This window comes from Triturus cristatus, chromosome 10, assembly GCF_964204655.1.
Source record: "Triturus cristatus chromosome 10, aTriCri1.1, whole genome shotgun sequence".
Classification (NCBI taxonomy): Eukaryota; Metazoa; Chordata; class Amphibia; order Caudata; family Salamandridae; genus Triturus; species Triturus cristatus.
Genome location: NC_140593.1, coordinates 248,201,679 through 248,216,362, shown reverse-complemented (window position 1 = coordinate 248,216,362; position 14,684 = coordinate 248,201,679). Strand labels below are relative to the sequence as shown.

The 14,684-nt window shown below is 39.7% G+C and overlaps 1 protein-coding gene across 15 annotated transcripts in view; it reads right to left on the bottom strand.

Annotated features, from left to right (window-relative positions):
* The window catches only part of HDAC9 (histone deacetylase 9), a 779,881-nt gene that overhangs the window by 100,028 nt on the left and 665,169 nt on the right, over positions 1 to 14,684 (bottom strand). For 10 of the 15 annotated variants that reach the window (XM_085630916.1, XM_085630918.1, XM_085630920.1 and 7 more), the window contains one exon: positions 4,100 to 4,231. The exons of the other annotated variants lie outside the window; for them this stretch is intronic. In XM_085630916.1, the coding sequence (XP_085487042.1) occupies positions 4,100 to 4,231 (132 nt within the window). The remainder of the gene's footprint in view (positions 1 to 4,099; positions 4,232 to 14,684) is intronic. 15 annotated transcript variants of the gene reach the window in all.

The window sequence follows — 14,684 nt, the reverse complement described above, 5'->3', positions numbered from 1 at the left end:
CTACCTGCAAAACAGGCAGTTTGAGCAGTTTAAGTGATCACCCCAGGAGTATGTTATGCTGATGAGAACTACATTTACTGCACAAAATACCCAAAATGCACTAATCTTTCAGTCTTTTCTGCAGAACGGTTATGGGTGGCTTATAGGATCTGAGATCGAAGAAGGGATTAAAAAAAGGAAAGCAATTTTTCTGGGCCTCTTGAAAAGGAAGAGTAATTGATGAGATGTCAGATAGTAATAGGAAGTAAGTTTCAGAGCTCAGATATAAGCACTGAGAAAGACTGGTTGGAGTTATAGAAACACTATAGGTGGGAACTGTGAGGTGCCGTCTTTTCTCGGTTCAGAGGGAATGAAGAAGGTGGCAGAGTGTGAGACAATCCTAGAGACATGAGGATCTAAAAACTGTAAGGCAGTGATGAACCACATGGAACCTTTTATTTAGCTGGTTGCCAGTTGCATAATGTACCTGCAGAGTAAACTGAGTCAAAATGATTAAGGCTGTAAACAAGTCAGAATACAAAGACTTGAATTCCTTGGAGCTATTTTAAAAGAGTAGCTGAAAGACCAATGCACATTATGAAAGAGTAAACTTTAGTTAAAAAATGCAAGATGTTCCTCAAGCAATGAAGTTGGAAAAAGCATGATGACACCACAGAGTTGGTTTGACTGTACATAGGAAAGGTGTGATTTAATTTTTGGCCTAATTGTTTTAGAACATTGTGAAGAGTACTTTGTCAGGATATAGACAAACAGACCTCTTTGTAAACAATTATCAGTGAGGCTTCAGTCTTATCAGCATTCACTTAAAGATTGTTACTAAACATTCATTTATGGATGGCTTTACGATTGTTGCCAAAGGTAGGCAGGAAAGCATGGCAATTAGGCTCAGAGAGTGGAGGACTTTAATGTCATCTTATAATCCTAGACCAAATTTGCTTAGAAGGGATGCATGTAGAAGGACATGTATGTTACATACTTTGAGCAACAGGACAGAGCCCAGTTGAACCCTAATGATGGAGACAGCATGGGACTAATAAAGGAAAGTGTGCATAACAAAGTATTGAGACTATCTTCATAAAAAGAATGAAGCCAAGAAAGAGAGGTGCCTCTACTTTCAATGAAGATGAGCATGTCAGAAAACACCATGATGAATGATGCAGAAACATACAGTAAGACCAAGGCAGCAACAGCATCACTAGAGGTGAAGGTCGGCCAGGGAAGCCACCACAAAAAGATTCAGAGCATCTACATAGACAGCAAAACTTCTTCTGGGAGTCGAAAGAGTTGGGTGACCCAAAATGCTTGATTAGCAAACTAAAGACCACTAATTGCATAAGTTTTGTGAATGCTAGGCGCTGGAAGATGCTTCTGTAATTAAGGGGAATACAAGCATCCACGGGCTGTATCATACATATGGTGCATTTTGCTTGCTTGCGCTGGGCGCACCTTTTAACAGGAGCGCCTGGCGCAAACAAGGAAAATGCGATGCATCAGGATGAATGCCCTACCCCTAGGGCAGCCGCAAACTTGCCCTGCCCTGGGGACAGTGTATTCATGTGAAAAATGGAGCGGCTGCTTTGGAGCTGCTCAGCGTTTCACTGTGCAGGCGGCTAACTGTCTGCACTTTTAAGGGGGATTAGAGATCCCCTTGCAAGCGGGTGCAGTGAGTGACTGTACCCACCTGGAAAGGGCTGTCTGGGGACCCCCTTTCACCCTTCTAGGGGGCTGCCATTAGGGGACGCACTGATAGTGCGTCTGCAATATGGCGTGGGCACAAAGGGATTCCAGAGGGAATGCCCCCTGGTGACAGTACTGGTGGTTTATGTGCGCCAGCGCTATCGGTATTACAGAAGGGGACGCACAAGCGTATGCCGCCCCTTCTGTAATACGAAAGTGCTCGGGTGTGCGCAAAGCGGGCACAAACACCCGTTATGCCCCCGGGGCGCTTCTTTAATGCGGCCCATTTAGGGAATTTTTAGCTTGTCTAAGACAACTTTATGTTTCATCGATGATTGCACTTTGCAGATGGAGGCAATGAGGGGGAACAGGGGGAACACTTTGAGCCAGAAGGTGCAGGATTGAAACTGAACAATAGTCATCAGGATGCAACAAAGAAATGACAGCAGATGACAGCCTCAGGTGGAGACCACTGGGAGCTCCAGTACATACCATTATTTGAAAAAGATTAAGAAATACAAAATATTCCCAGAAAAGGGAGGCTTTGTGCAAGTTGAAATGTGTAAGTTGGATGAATTCATGGGCTACAAATGTTCTACATGTCCAATTATTCAATAGTACAAATTATATCACGAATGAGATACTTATGTTATTAAGTTTCATAATCCTGCTTGAATCATATAGGTATTTATTTAAATATAGACAATAAAGATATACAACCTAAGCATGTGAAATATGAAAAAAATTCGAAAACACACACAGTTGGTAAATGGTGACAGGACATTTTACTCAGAGTAGCATGAGTTTGTCATCCTTACAATCAAACCTGAGATAAGAACAATATCACCCCCTGCATATGTCAAGTAGAGAAAATGTGTCTCCTTAAAGAGTGTTCACAATTAATTTGGTAGGTGTCTGCATTATGTACAAATGAAACAAAAATGTATTTAAAAAAGCGTTGATTTAACCTTTTAAAATGTTATACACAGTGCATGAAATGGTTGGTAGCTAAACGCTTTGCAGGACTCTATTCCACAAGAAAAAAACATATCTCTCAGTATTGCTACTACCTGGCACCATTTATCTTTGGTGCATCACCACACTCTATGCTGGCACCATTCATCTTTGGTGCATCACCACACTTTATGCTGGCACCATTCATCTTTGGTGCATCACAACACCCTATGCTGGCACCATTCATTTTTGGTTCATCACCATTCTCTATGCTGGCACCATTCATCTTTGGTGCATCACCATTCTCTATGCTGGCACCATTCATCTTTGGTGCATCACCACACTGTATGCTGCAGAGCTAAACACCTAGCAGTGCTTCAAAGCACAGAAAAGCCTGCTCTATGTCTCTAAATTAAGGGATATTAAGGTGGAAAATTACTGTCTACAGTAATCCACTTGACTCAAATGTGTATTTCTTCTAACTCTGTCAACCTCTGTTGAAACTGTCTCCATCGCACTGTTTCAGGGACATAGACATTCACGCACACTACTTTAATGTACACCCAAATGAAGGCAGTCAACTGAAATAAGGCCACAGAAGATCACATAACTTCTCTCCATCCCCTAGGATCCTTAACTGACTTCCCAGTCAACATTAGCAATGCACATGTAGAAACGTGCATAACTAGCAATTTAAATCACCCAACTAAACTATCACGTTAAACACTACCACACTGCTCAACAACTCGAACCTCATGCCTATCTAGAGGTCACTCATTCAGAGACACTTAATTCTCCTGTAAAGAAAAAAACACAAGCAAATCAGGTTTGTCAACATCTATCTTCCTTTGGTTTTCAGAAAAGTAGAAAATCAAATGTATCTGGTTGAGTCAAGCAGGAGAGATGCACAGACACCCTACTCTTACCGGGAAGCCTCAACACTCATTCCTCCTCTTAGAACTCCAAACCTTCTCATCAATAGACAAAGCATCAATAGAAAGATCACACCTCTCTCCCTACTACCAACACCACAGACACCTAGTATTCTACTGTCTCTCCCAATACCTGCAGAGATGCACACCTTTCGCAACCAACACAACTCATTCTGTGCCTTCACACATACAACAGATACAACATGATTTACTCCCTCTCACCATGCCTGTCGCTGTTCCTGAACGTATCACTTCCAGACTTAAACCGACTTCAGAATATATGTGAAACTACCATCTATGCCTCATGTGGTGTTAAATAAAACCATCTAAGAAAACAAACTAATCTTTCTTCCACTGTTCTCCCTACCCCTTCCAATCTACATGCTGAGTAAAATGTTAATTGCTCATTCAGGGAATACTGGCCCATAATTAGCTATTCCCTTTATATGTATGGCATACAATGTGTTGTTTCTCTATTAGTTTGTGTAAATCACACTTCTAGCAGATGAGTGACAATCCCTCCAGTCCTCAATTACCTGTCACCTCAAACATTCTCTTCTTGTATGAACTGACCACACTTCCATCCTTCCTCCTGAGTAAGGGGCTGCTTCTCCTCTCTGCCACTTTCTGTTTTAACCTGGAACGCACCTTCAGGTTGGGCTCCGAGGCTGGGGAATTAAGACAAAAATATATATAAATAAAAACAAAACAGCCACCTGCCTCCAAAAAGTTGCCAACACACCCCTCTACAGTCCTCTACAATAAGCAGTCATTAACAAAAGGCGTGTGTGATGGACTCTGCTATACAACTGTGCGTTGAGCTTGGCGTCATGATGTAACTAATGCATCAATTGCCTTTAGGACAGGTCCTCCCAGTGTTAACGAATGTCAAAAACCTGAGGAAAAGTTGTGTGTGTATAAAAATAATGTAATCGTATTTTTTTAATTGAGGTGCTCTCAGTTGCTTTTTAATTCTCTGGAAGTGAAGGATGTCATGTCGTATTTCACGACACAAAAGAAGCGCCTTTCACTTCTGTATTAATGTTGGCTGCAGATGTGTAAAAGGTTTGGGACATTTTGTATGGCACAACATAGCGGATCATTGGAAGGTTCTTTTCTGAAATTTAGCTGACGTTTAGGCTTCACAAAATGTTTTGTGATGTTACCAGACATTGATAAGCTGCATTGTGATTGGTCAATTCAGTAGAGTTGGTCATAGTACTGAAAAATATAACCCGCTTGAACTGATGCTATTTTTTTTCCACAGGGCTGAAGTGAGTAGCTACTAGGAGTTCCACAAAGTAATGAATCCATTTGCACATTGACGGAAACATATATGTTTGAGTGGCCAGTTTCCTGCCAGTGAGTGCAATTTAGCCAGTGCTGTGTATGCACTACTAGCTGGAAATCTCTCTACCATTTAGACATTGGCCAATTGGCCTTCTATTGCAGGGGGCGACGTCTGTATTGCCACCCCAAGTGGTAATGGTACCCATAAGGATCACCCACATACATGGGCAGGTCTTGAGGAGAAATGTCAGTGCCCTCTGCATACATCACTCACATTCAGGCCAGCACAATCTTATCTTTGTAAGACCGGTGTGTGCCTTCTGAGCACCTGACCCATAATATCAAATTGATGTCTGAAGCCCACGGACTGAGAGGATGGAGTTGATTGCATGGGGATGCCCCCATACAAAGAAGATATCATACTGCCTATCTGCCCTTTCAATTCTGATGAACAGTGGCTCCCGCTTGCGGGAACCCTATTTCTAACGGTGCTGAACGTCTATAAAGGGGCAATAGCTTCTGCCCCTCACATCATATATGGCCCAGAGCACTTATACTACAATATTTTGATTGGCTCCTTTAATTACACTTTATAGAACATAAATATATTAACGGACCTGGCATGCATTGAAATACCAGGTAGGAAAGAGTGGGGGTTGTGCCCAGCATATTAAGACTCCAAGGGTTAACTGCTTAAATCTCATGATGTGATACTCCCATGCACGGTTCACATTTTCTGCCTTTTCTCCTTTTTGATGCATTACCATTTTTGGCACTGTGTTCAAATGAGCAGTGGACAAATTATTTAACTTTGGTGGGGATAGAATGGTGAATGATCTCTGCCTGAAATGTATAGCACTTTACCCTGCCTCGCGCCTACTGTGCTGCAGAATCAAAATCTATAATTTGGCAATGTTAACCAAGCCATGTGCTACAATAGCAATAATGCCATGGCATGCATACTTCAAACATTCCACAATTAGTCCTAATTCTGTGAAGCATTACGTGAAATGTTGACCCTCCGATGTTTTTTTTGCATGCCTGATTCATAACAAGGTGTAAAAAAAAAACCTTAACGCACAGATCCAAGGTTCGTATCTAAACAAAACTGTGTCAGAAAAAAGATTGGGGATTTGGCAATGTGTATAGCTGGGAAGTCACTATAGAACCTCAAAGCAGCCACTGGCCATCAATAACCCCCTAAATAAAACTGCCTCCCATTAGAAACATGCATGCCCTAATGTTAATTTGGTTGAACAAACACAGCCATTTCACAACCTGACACTTGACAAATATCAGCTATTAGGACAAATGCCATGATAATATTTATGCAGCAGTTAGAAGAAACGTATATAGCATCAACGTACAGAAGTCAGCACTTGGACACCACTGAACATGCCAGGAGGTAGGCTGGGAAATATCACGGTCTCCATTCTGCGCCCAGCAATGCAATATTACTTATTATTAATTACTGCAACAATACATTAATAGTGTTAGTGATAATTGGATTTTGGGGCGGGATTTGTCCATTCTGACAGCCTTCAGGAAAGATTCCGCTTCCATCAATTAGGAATCCCAATGACAAACAATCACGCAAAAGTGGGAAACAACCATGTAATGCAGCAATCAAAACAAGTCAGATAGAGAACCCACCTCCCTCGCCGGACACTGACCCCCTCTCTACCTCTAACTCTTTTTTCTTCACTTGTACCCTGACTGAAGGAGCAATTTCATGTACACATCTCACTACTATTGTTTACTGACATCAAACATGTAACCAAGTAGTTCTATGGCATCATTGCAGTGCTTTACAAGACACAGGAAACAAATAACAATGAAGAAATATTTCAGCCTTCTAGTGGTGGTGCGGAGGATTGGCAGGTAGATCACTGTTAAGTATGACAGAGAAAGCAGACAAATATATTAGTTCCCCGTGCCTAACTTGTGCCGGTGAATGCCAGTACTGGCACCAGTACTTAATTATTAGCCCCAGCACTTATTTATCACGACTTACCACACGGTGGCACTATCTGCCTATTTTTGAGCAGAGAACATTAAGAAAATTATTAAAAATTTCAAGAGATCATTAAAAGAAACAATACCAGTGCATTCCAGGACATTCTTACCTCTTAAAGTAGCATGGACTAGTTGAAATTGTCAAATTTGTAGGAGTGTGATAGTATGTAGCGTTTATAGTCTTATTTGACAGCACTGGAAGGGACACTGGGTGGTGCGAGCTGCAGTTGCCACCTGAGAAATAGTTGGCCCGTGGCACTTACTTTATTTATTTGTTTATTTTTACAAATTAAGCACTGCTTCTACCTCCTGTTTCAAGCTCTGCTGCAGTTATATTTAGGCCAGAGAAGGTTATGAAGTGTGCTCTTTGTATGTTTTTCTTTTACTTTTTTGGTATACAAGCGCTCGCTCTGGATTAGTTCAGACCAAAAGAAGCACATCGGATGTAGTAGCTACAAAAAAGATTGTCAAGTGAACAATTTAGATATTAAAATGCCATTGTGCAATATTTAATAGGCGAATACTACAAAAACTACTGTAAAACAAACCTCTGATTACAATTTTGAATTTCGGGTTCACATGCCCCATCTCCCCATTCTCTTGAAAGCCTTTCACCCAACCCTTTAGGTACAAAAAGAATAGGTAGGCCAAAGGACCACACACAAATTGGATTAGAGGATAACTTTGAACCTCACACAAGGACTGCCAAACCATACACATACAACCATTATGTATTATCAGCTCAACTTGATATTCCCACACAATATATTAAAAGTCCTAATTCATGAGAAGGGCTTTCAATTTAATTAAATAAATTATTACAATATAAACCTTTGTGTGCCTAATGCTTCAAATTCCCTTGTGCTTCACATGTGTTTTGAAAATGTATAGCCTGCACACCAATCTCTTTCTGAAAGGATGATGAGTGTGAACACTAAGACTACTGCTAACAAAAAGTGCCAGATACCTAGTCCCAGTGCAGGGCGAAGAAAAAAAGTCAAAACTGTGGGCACTGGAAACAAATATGTCATCAAATGAGTTTGACAAACTGAATCTTTCGGAAATATATAATAATATTGGTTTAAGCAAGTTCCATAATACCGTGTAACAGCTTATACATGTTACTTCTAAAGTAAGTATCACACCATATAGACACAACTCATGGGTTTCCAGTGTTCTAAAGAACTGCATTCAGATTGGAACTGTGAGGCAGGAGATTCATATTTGCTTAAATGTATTTATTTATAATTTTTTTATTAATAAATGAGATCAGGTCTTCTATACTTCTAGCTTACTAAGGCAGTAAGCCTTCCGCATCTCCGTGTTCAAGGTTTTAGTGTTGATCATTATTCTTCACTAACTTGCAACCCTTTCAAATCCTTTTTTAATATTAAAAATATTCACCAGTAGGATTCTCACTACAGAATCATATTTGGAGTTATTTGTGATGGGGGTCAATAAATGTGTACCATATAAACATCAAACACATATGTCACTTATCATTTTACATCATATGGAGTTATTATATTTATTTATTTTAGTGAATTGAAATATGAGATATAATGTATGTTCTACAACCCTATGAAGTTGTTATTAATGTAGTCATAAACATTTAATTAACAAAAAAGGAACTATAACTACGAGAGGCTTGACTCTGTCATGTTTGACATGGTTACTTGACTGGCCACAACCATTTTATTTTCCCTTTTCCTGTGTAACATTCTGAAGCTCAGTGGCAACAGATCATTACCTTTAGTGACAGAGGTATTTCCAAACATTTGAGTTAATTCCAATATCTGCAGATCATTTATTTTTATATCTTTCATTAGAATGTTTCTGATCCGAGCAGTTTTTGATGAGACCTATGTTTATGTTTTGTTTGTTACCTTGTGTGGGGTATACTCCTTTTGATCTGTACGGTCGGGTCTCATTCAGTTTGATCAATGAGCAAAGCATCTCTGGTGCATTTTGTGATGGATGCTCTTAGAATGATGGTTGTCACAGTGGTTAAACTCTGGGAGCTGTTTTATAGTGTCTTGCTGGTCAACTTGCTAAGCTTATTTTCATTCCTTATTCAGGGGAATTGGTAGCCACAGTCTGGTATTAGTAGGGGCTGGTTATTGAAGGTTTCTGTAATAGCATTGGCAATCCCAGTGAGTGTGTAGTAAAAAATTGAAACCTTAGCCTTTGGCAGTATTTATGTCCAAGTGATGGTGAAAGGAGGTTCATCTTTGGATATGATGCAACAGCCATTTAGTAAATGCACCAGATAGAAATGAGCATTGGAACAAGCACTCAAGAGTTTCTTACTTGACCAAAATGGTGCTTTGAAAGGCCATTGACACATCTTATACGCACCTTCCCAGAGGACAAATCAGTCTCTAGTAGGTAGATCAGGGTACACGACATTCTTTAGTTAGTATATGCAGAATTTATTTTCTGCACAAACATTTCTGTGTGATTGTAGAGGTGATGTATTGGAAGTAATGACATCAGTAGAATGTGGAATGTTGAAGTTAGAATATGAGAAAGGCCAGTTGGTGAAATCTGTTGCTTGAAAGATGCGGAGCACTTGGTTGCATAATAAATTAGGTCATTTAACTTCCATTTGTGTAGCTTGTAGCGACACAAAATTGGTGATAAGTTGCGGCCAAGCCTTATTCATGAACCAGCTGGGATTTCCCGGTGAACCTGTGATTTTGATGAGGAACTTTGAAGGAGCATCTTTCTAAGTTTCACATGAAAGATTGTGAAGGCCGGTGTCTCATTGAGAAGACCCTCTGTAGCAATGCTTCCTTCCCAACTCTGCCAGGTGAGCTACGATGGAAGCTGCAGGGAAGCTGCAAGGCTAGTACGCATGACAAAGCCCTTGTGTGCATTCTGCGTGCCCCCACTCTACAGAGGTCACTGCCTGGAGCAATCGGAGGTTGCTTGCTCCTCAGGCAGCTTATACATTGAGATGTTTTGGAGTGGGAATACTATGGAGATTTGGAGGAGTTGTGGTGCTGTGACAGGCCTTTTTTCTTCGGTGTGAGATTTTCCTCTTGTGCGGCTGTGCTGTCTCGTGCTGAAGCAGGGAACAGCAATACATGCACACGCTGTTCTTTGAAAGACACGGACCACCATATTGGAAGTGGCAGGCATACACGCAGTGCTTTGAAATGCATTGACCGCCCTTTTGGTAGTAGCAGGAGCAACAGGGGCACAGTGAGTAACAGTGTACCAAGCAGTGATCTATCACTTTGAGTATTCGGTGCAGAAAGCACTTGGTGATTCACACACCTTAGTACATAACTAAATATCTTAAGCATTCAATACGTAGAATATGCGGTGATTGTGGTGAATCACACACCATACAGCTAATAATTTTTAGGCGATTAATGTTAATACTTTTAATGTTAACAATTTGCAACAATATTTAAGTAAAAGTCACCAGTGACAAGTGGATATGGTAACACATCATAAGTCGTTTTAAACTGTATAATTGAAAGGAATTGAGTAAGCTAGAACTGTATTAATTCTAGGTGCATGTCTGCAAGATGGAAAAAAAGAAACATGATAGAGTAAAATGTGTTGAGATGGAAGATAGTAGTATGGAGGGTACTAGTATGTCTAGCGAAGAGATGAGTGAGAGCACCTTGAATGATAGAGAAAAAGTCATACTAAATATCACAGATGAAAACAATATAAACAAACCTATACGTTTCGCAAAGTTGGGGGGTGTAGGTATACATACAGCAGCAGATTCAGGTTTACCCTACACTATTGTAAATGAAAAAGTATGGAAGAAGAAATCTGAAAAGAAATTAGGATTTTTCCTAGAGAATTCTGATATTGCACCACAAAGTTACATGGGTGAGACTATTGGCATAATTGGACACAGGAGATTGATTTTCAGATTCAAGAATAGGAAGGCTTGTAGAACAATATATGTAGCAAGGAAGGGTCCATCAGTCCTTGGGTGACTGTATCAAAATAATCTACATATAATTTTAGACCCCAATAGTAAAGAACAATTATTTGTGGATGAAGGAGAAGTAATGGGAAAGGCAATGTTAGATACTTTTTCCAGTGTGTTCAATGGGTAATTGAAAGCCCACAAATCATGGAATGTACCAATGGCAGTCGGGTATTAAATCAATGAGGAGTGGATGCTGGAATCATACAGCCAGTAGGAGAAGTAGAGTGTTTAGCATCATTAGTGGTTGCACACAAAACCAAAGGTAATGTGTGACTGTGCATTCATCTACGTGATCTAAATGATAACTTTGTTATAGATCAGTTCCCGTTATCCAGGATCAGTGAAATTCTGACTATGGCAAAGGTTATGGAAGCATTTTCCACTCTGGATCTATCTACCGCCTACCATCAAATATCTTTTAATTTAGAGAGCAAGAAATACACAGCCTTCTTTACTCAAGTAGGGTGCTTCCAGTTTAAAAAGATTCCATTTGGCTTAGTGTCAGTGGCAGCAGTGTTCCAATGCCTTATGTTTTGGAAAATGATGAAGGGGATTTTATTTTTCCAAGAAGGCATTGGGAAGAGACTAAGAGGACCATGACAAGGAACTAGAAAAGGTACTGCAAGCTCTAGAAATTCATGGTCTTACAGTTAAATATGCCAAATGTAAATGTGCTAAAAAAAAAAAACACGTAACCTACTTAGGTCATGAGATTAGCGGATGTGGAGTCAAACCTAAGAAAGGTTTGTTACTAGCTATTAAGGCTCCGTATCCACAGAATAAAGAGGACTTAAGGTCCTTTTTGAGATTCGTGGAATACATTTCGAAATTTGTAAGGAATGTTTCCATGAAAACCTTCCAAGTGAGGGCATTGCGAAAACCAATGCATGGTTTCTGTGGTCAGATGTATGTAAGCAAGAATTTGCTAATATTAATGAGGGAATTGTTCTGCATCTGTCCTACAAGGGTTTGATCCCCAATTTAGTAGCATAGTGACTACAGATGCCAGTAGCATAGGTCTAGGTGCAATTTTGCGTCAAAGAAATAGTGCAGGAGTTTAAGTCATTACTGTGTTTGCTTTACATGAATTATCACCCTCAGAAGAGAACTATACAGTGATAGAGTAGAAGCTTTGGAACATTTTTGCTTGTTTGTATGGGGTAAAGAGTTGAGTGTTAGATGTGAACAAAAACCATTAGCGAAACCTTTGATCACTGTAAGAATGTTAAGCGTATCATCCATTTTAGCCCAGTTGTCCATGTGCTTGTGAGTTTGTGTACAAAGTTGAGTATTTACCCAAAAAGAAAAATGCAGCAGCAGTTTTATTTATCTAGGAAGCCCACTACATTACTAGAATATCAGGAGGATTTGTTGGAAATCGAAAAGTTGCGTGGGCGGTTGAAAAAAGAGATCACTCATTAATTCTGAAGGAATAGCAAGCAGAGAGTGAAAAAGATCAAGAATTATTAAAAATTATTGATTTTGTGAAGGAGGGATGGCCCAATAAAAGTGATATGGGAGAACTCCGAGCATTGTGGAGGTACGCAAAGAACTGACAATTGTGGAAGTATTCTTAGTTAGAGGGGAAAAGATAATTCCTCCTTCAGCTTTGAGGAAAAATTATTTCTGTGTGCCCTGAGGGGCACCTAGGTATAATAAAAAACTGCATCAGCAATGAAAAGTTTATATTGGTGGCCAAGTATTGATATAATGAGGTAGAAAGGGAAGTCAGAGAATGCCATGTGTGCATGTCAGCTGATAAATCATTGAAGACATTGAGAATATCTATGAGCAATACATTTGAATGCCCAAAAGCTCCTTGGGAAAAGTGCCAGTTGACATCATGGGGCTATTGGGGAACACTCGAAAATATATTGTAGCATTGATGGATGTGTTTTCCAAATGGCCTTACATCAATATTGTTAATAAAATAAATATGGATACAATACTAGGGTTCATGGACGAGGTTTTCCAGAATGAAGGGATACACAGCATGTTACTAAGTGACAATGGTGTATAATGTGTCTCAGAGAAAGCTAAGGAATGTTTTTAAAAAGGTCAGGTTTGCCACAGGACAAAATCCCTTTACATTCCTAGTAGTAATGGAATAGTAGAACGCTTTAATCGTTTTCTCAAGGGGGCCATTCAGTTAGCATTAAAAAGCAATTCTTGTTGGGTAACCCAAGTGTATAGAACTTTTTGGTCATTTAGATCAACAGAAGTGGCATGCACAGGGGTTTCCCCATTTGAATTATTAAGAGAAAGGAAACCTAGATCAAAGCTTAACCCAGAATGGTTACCCACTCCTATGAGCGGGACCTGGACTTTGGGAAAGGTTAGAGAAAACTTAATAAACAAATGAGAAGAATACAAAAAAAGCTTACGATAGGAAACATGAGGGTAAACATAGCAAGTTAAAGGTTGGGCAGTGGGTTAGAATTAGGAAACCAGGCACAGTTCCCAGGGGAGTTAGTTATTACTTTGGACCTAAACACATTAAACAAGTATTAAATAATGCAGTTAATTTAGAAGATGGCATGGTGTGGAATTTAAAGAGGGTAGCTGTGTGATCTAAGCAATGCAGAGTAGAAATGCCACAGAAACTAAATGGAAGGAAACATAATCTGGAAGAAGATACCGTAACTACCGAGCACCAAGAGAGTGTTGTGCACAACAATATACCACAGAGTGTTAGACAAGTGGAAGATCAGTCAAGGGGTGATGAAGAAACCCATGGACAAGAAGATAGTGAAATTGATTTAAATTACATTCCTGTGCCTTTCACTGACAAATTGACTAGAAGACCAAAGAGATTAATTAAGTGTCCCACGAAGTTAGGTGATTATCTTTGTGATGAATCAATTAAGCTAGATTACATATCTGTTTATTTTTACCCATAGGTTATATGGTGAATTTCACTATTTAAAATGTATCAATGTTGTACTTTTTCAATGTGATGTACGTAAGGGTTTTTAATTGTGTTTAAAAGGGGGGAGGTGTAGAGGTCATGTAATGGAAGTAATGATATCAGTAGAACGTGGTATGTGAAAGTTAGAATGTGAGAAATGATAGCTGGAGAAATCAGTTGGTTTGGAACATAGAGAGAGCTTGGTTGCATAATAAAGGAGCTCATATAATTTCCATTTGTGTAGTGTGTTACTACAGTGATGGAAAAACATGCAATTATCTGCAGCTGTTAATATTTTTTCTTTACTCAATTGTCAAAGTGTTTTAATGTTTTATTGTAATCGCTGTTAATAATTGTTAAATGGTTCAAAGAATAGATATTTTTATTGTAAGCATATGTATATCTCGAACACAATAATCTTCTGCAACATCTCTAGGACACAAACACCCTCCTCACACTTCCACATCACACCTACGCCAGTGGAAATATTCCCTACCATTTGAGATACATAAATCTACTCATTTCACCTCAGCTGTATCTTGAAACTATTCAGTCCTGAGATGCACTGACTTCAGCCCAAAACCAGGACACCCTTGCCTTTTTGTTCCACAAAATCCCCATCAATTAAAGAATGAATAAAATGGGGCTAAACAAACAAACATGAATACGGCTCGTACAGCTACCCACAAATTGTTCTAGCAGGAAAGAGACTAAATTCATCTGAAGCAAATAACACTGCATTTCAAACAGGCATGAACTATAAAAATGGCTCATCAGGATGTCAGGAAGAGCAGCAGACAGTTTCCAGGTTGCACAATAAGTTTAGCTGGTCATTAGGACGCCCTGCCATCTCCCACCTTAGCACTGGGTGTGTGAGTCACTGTGATGAGACTGGCAGATGTGTGTCCCACGCTGCCTTGATGGATTGCAACGGGGGAGGCGACTA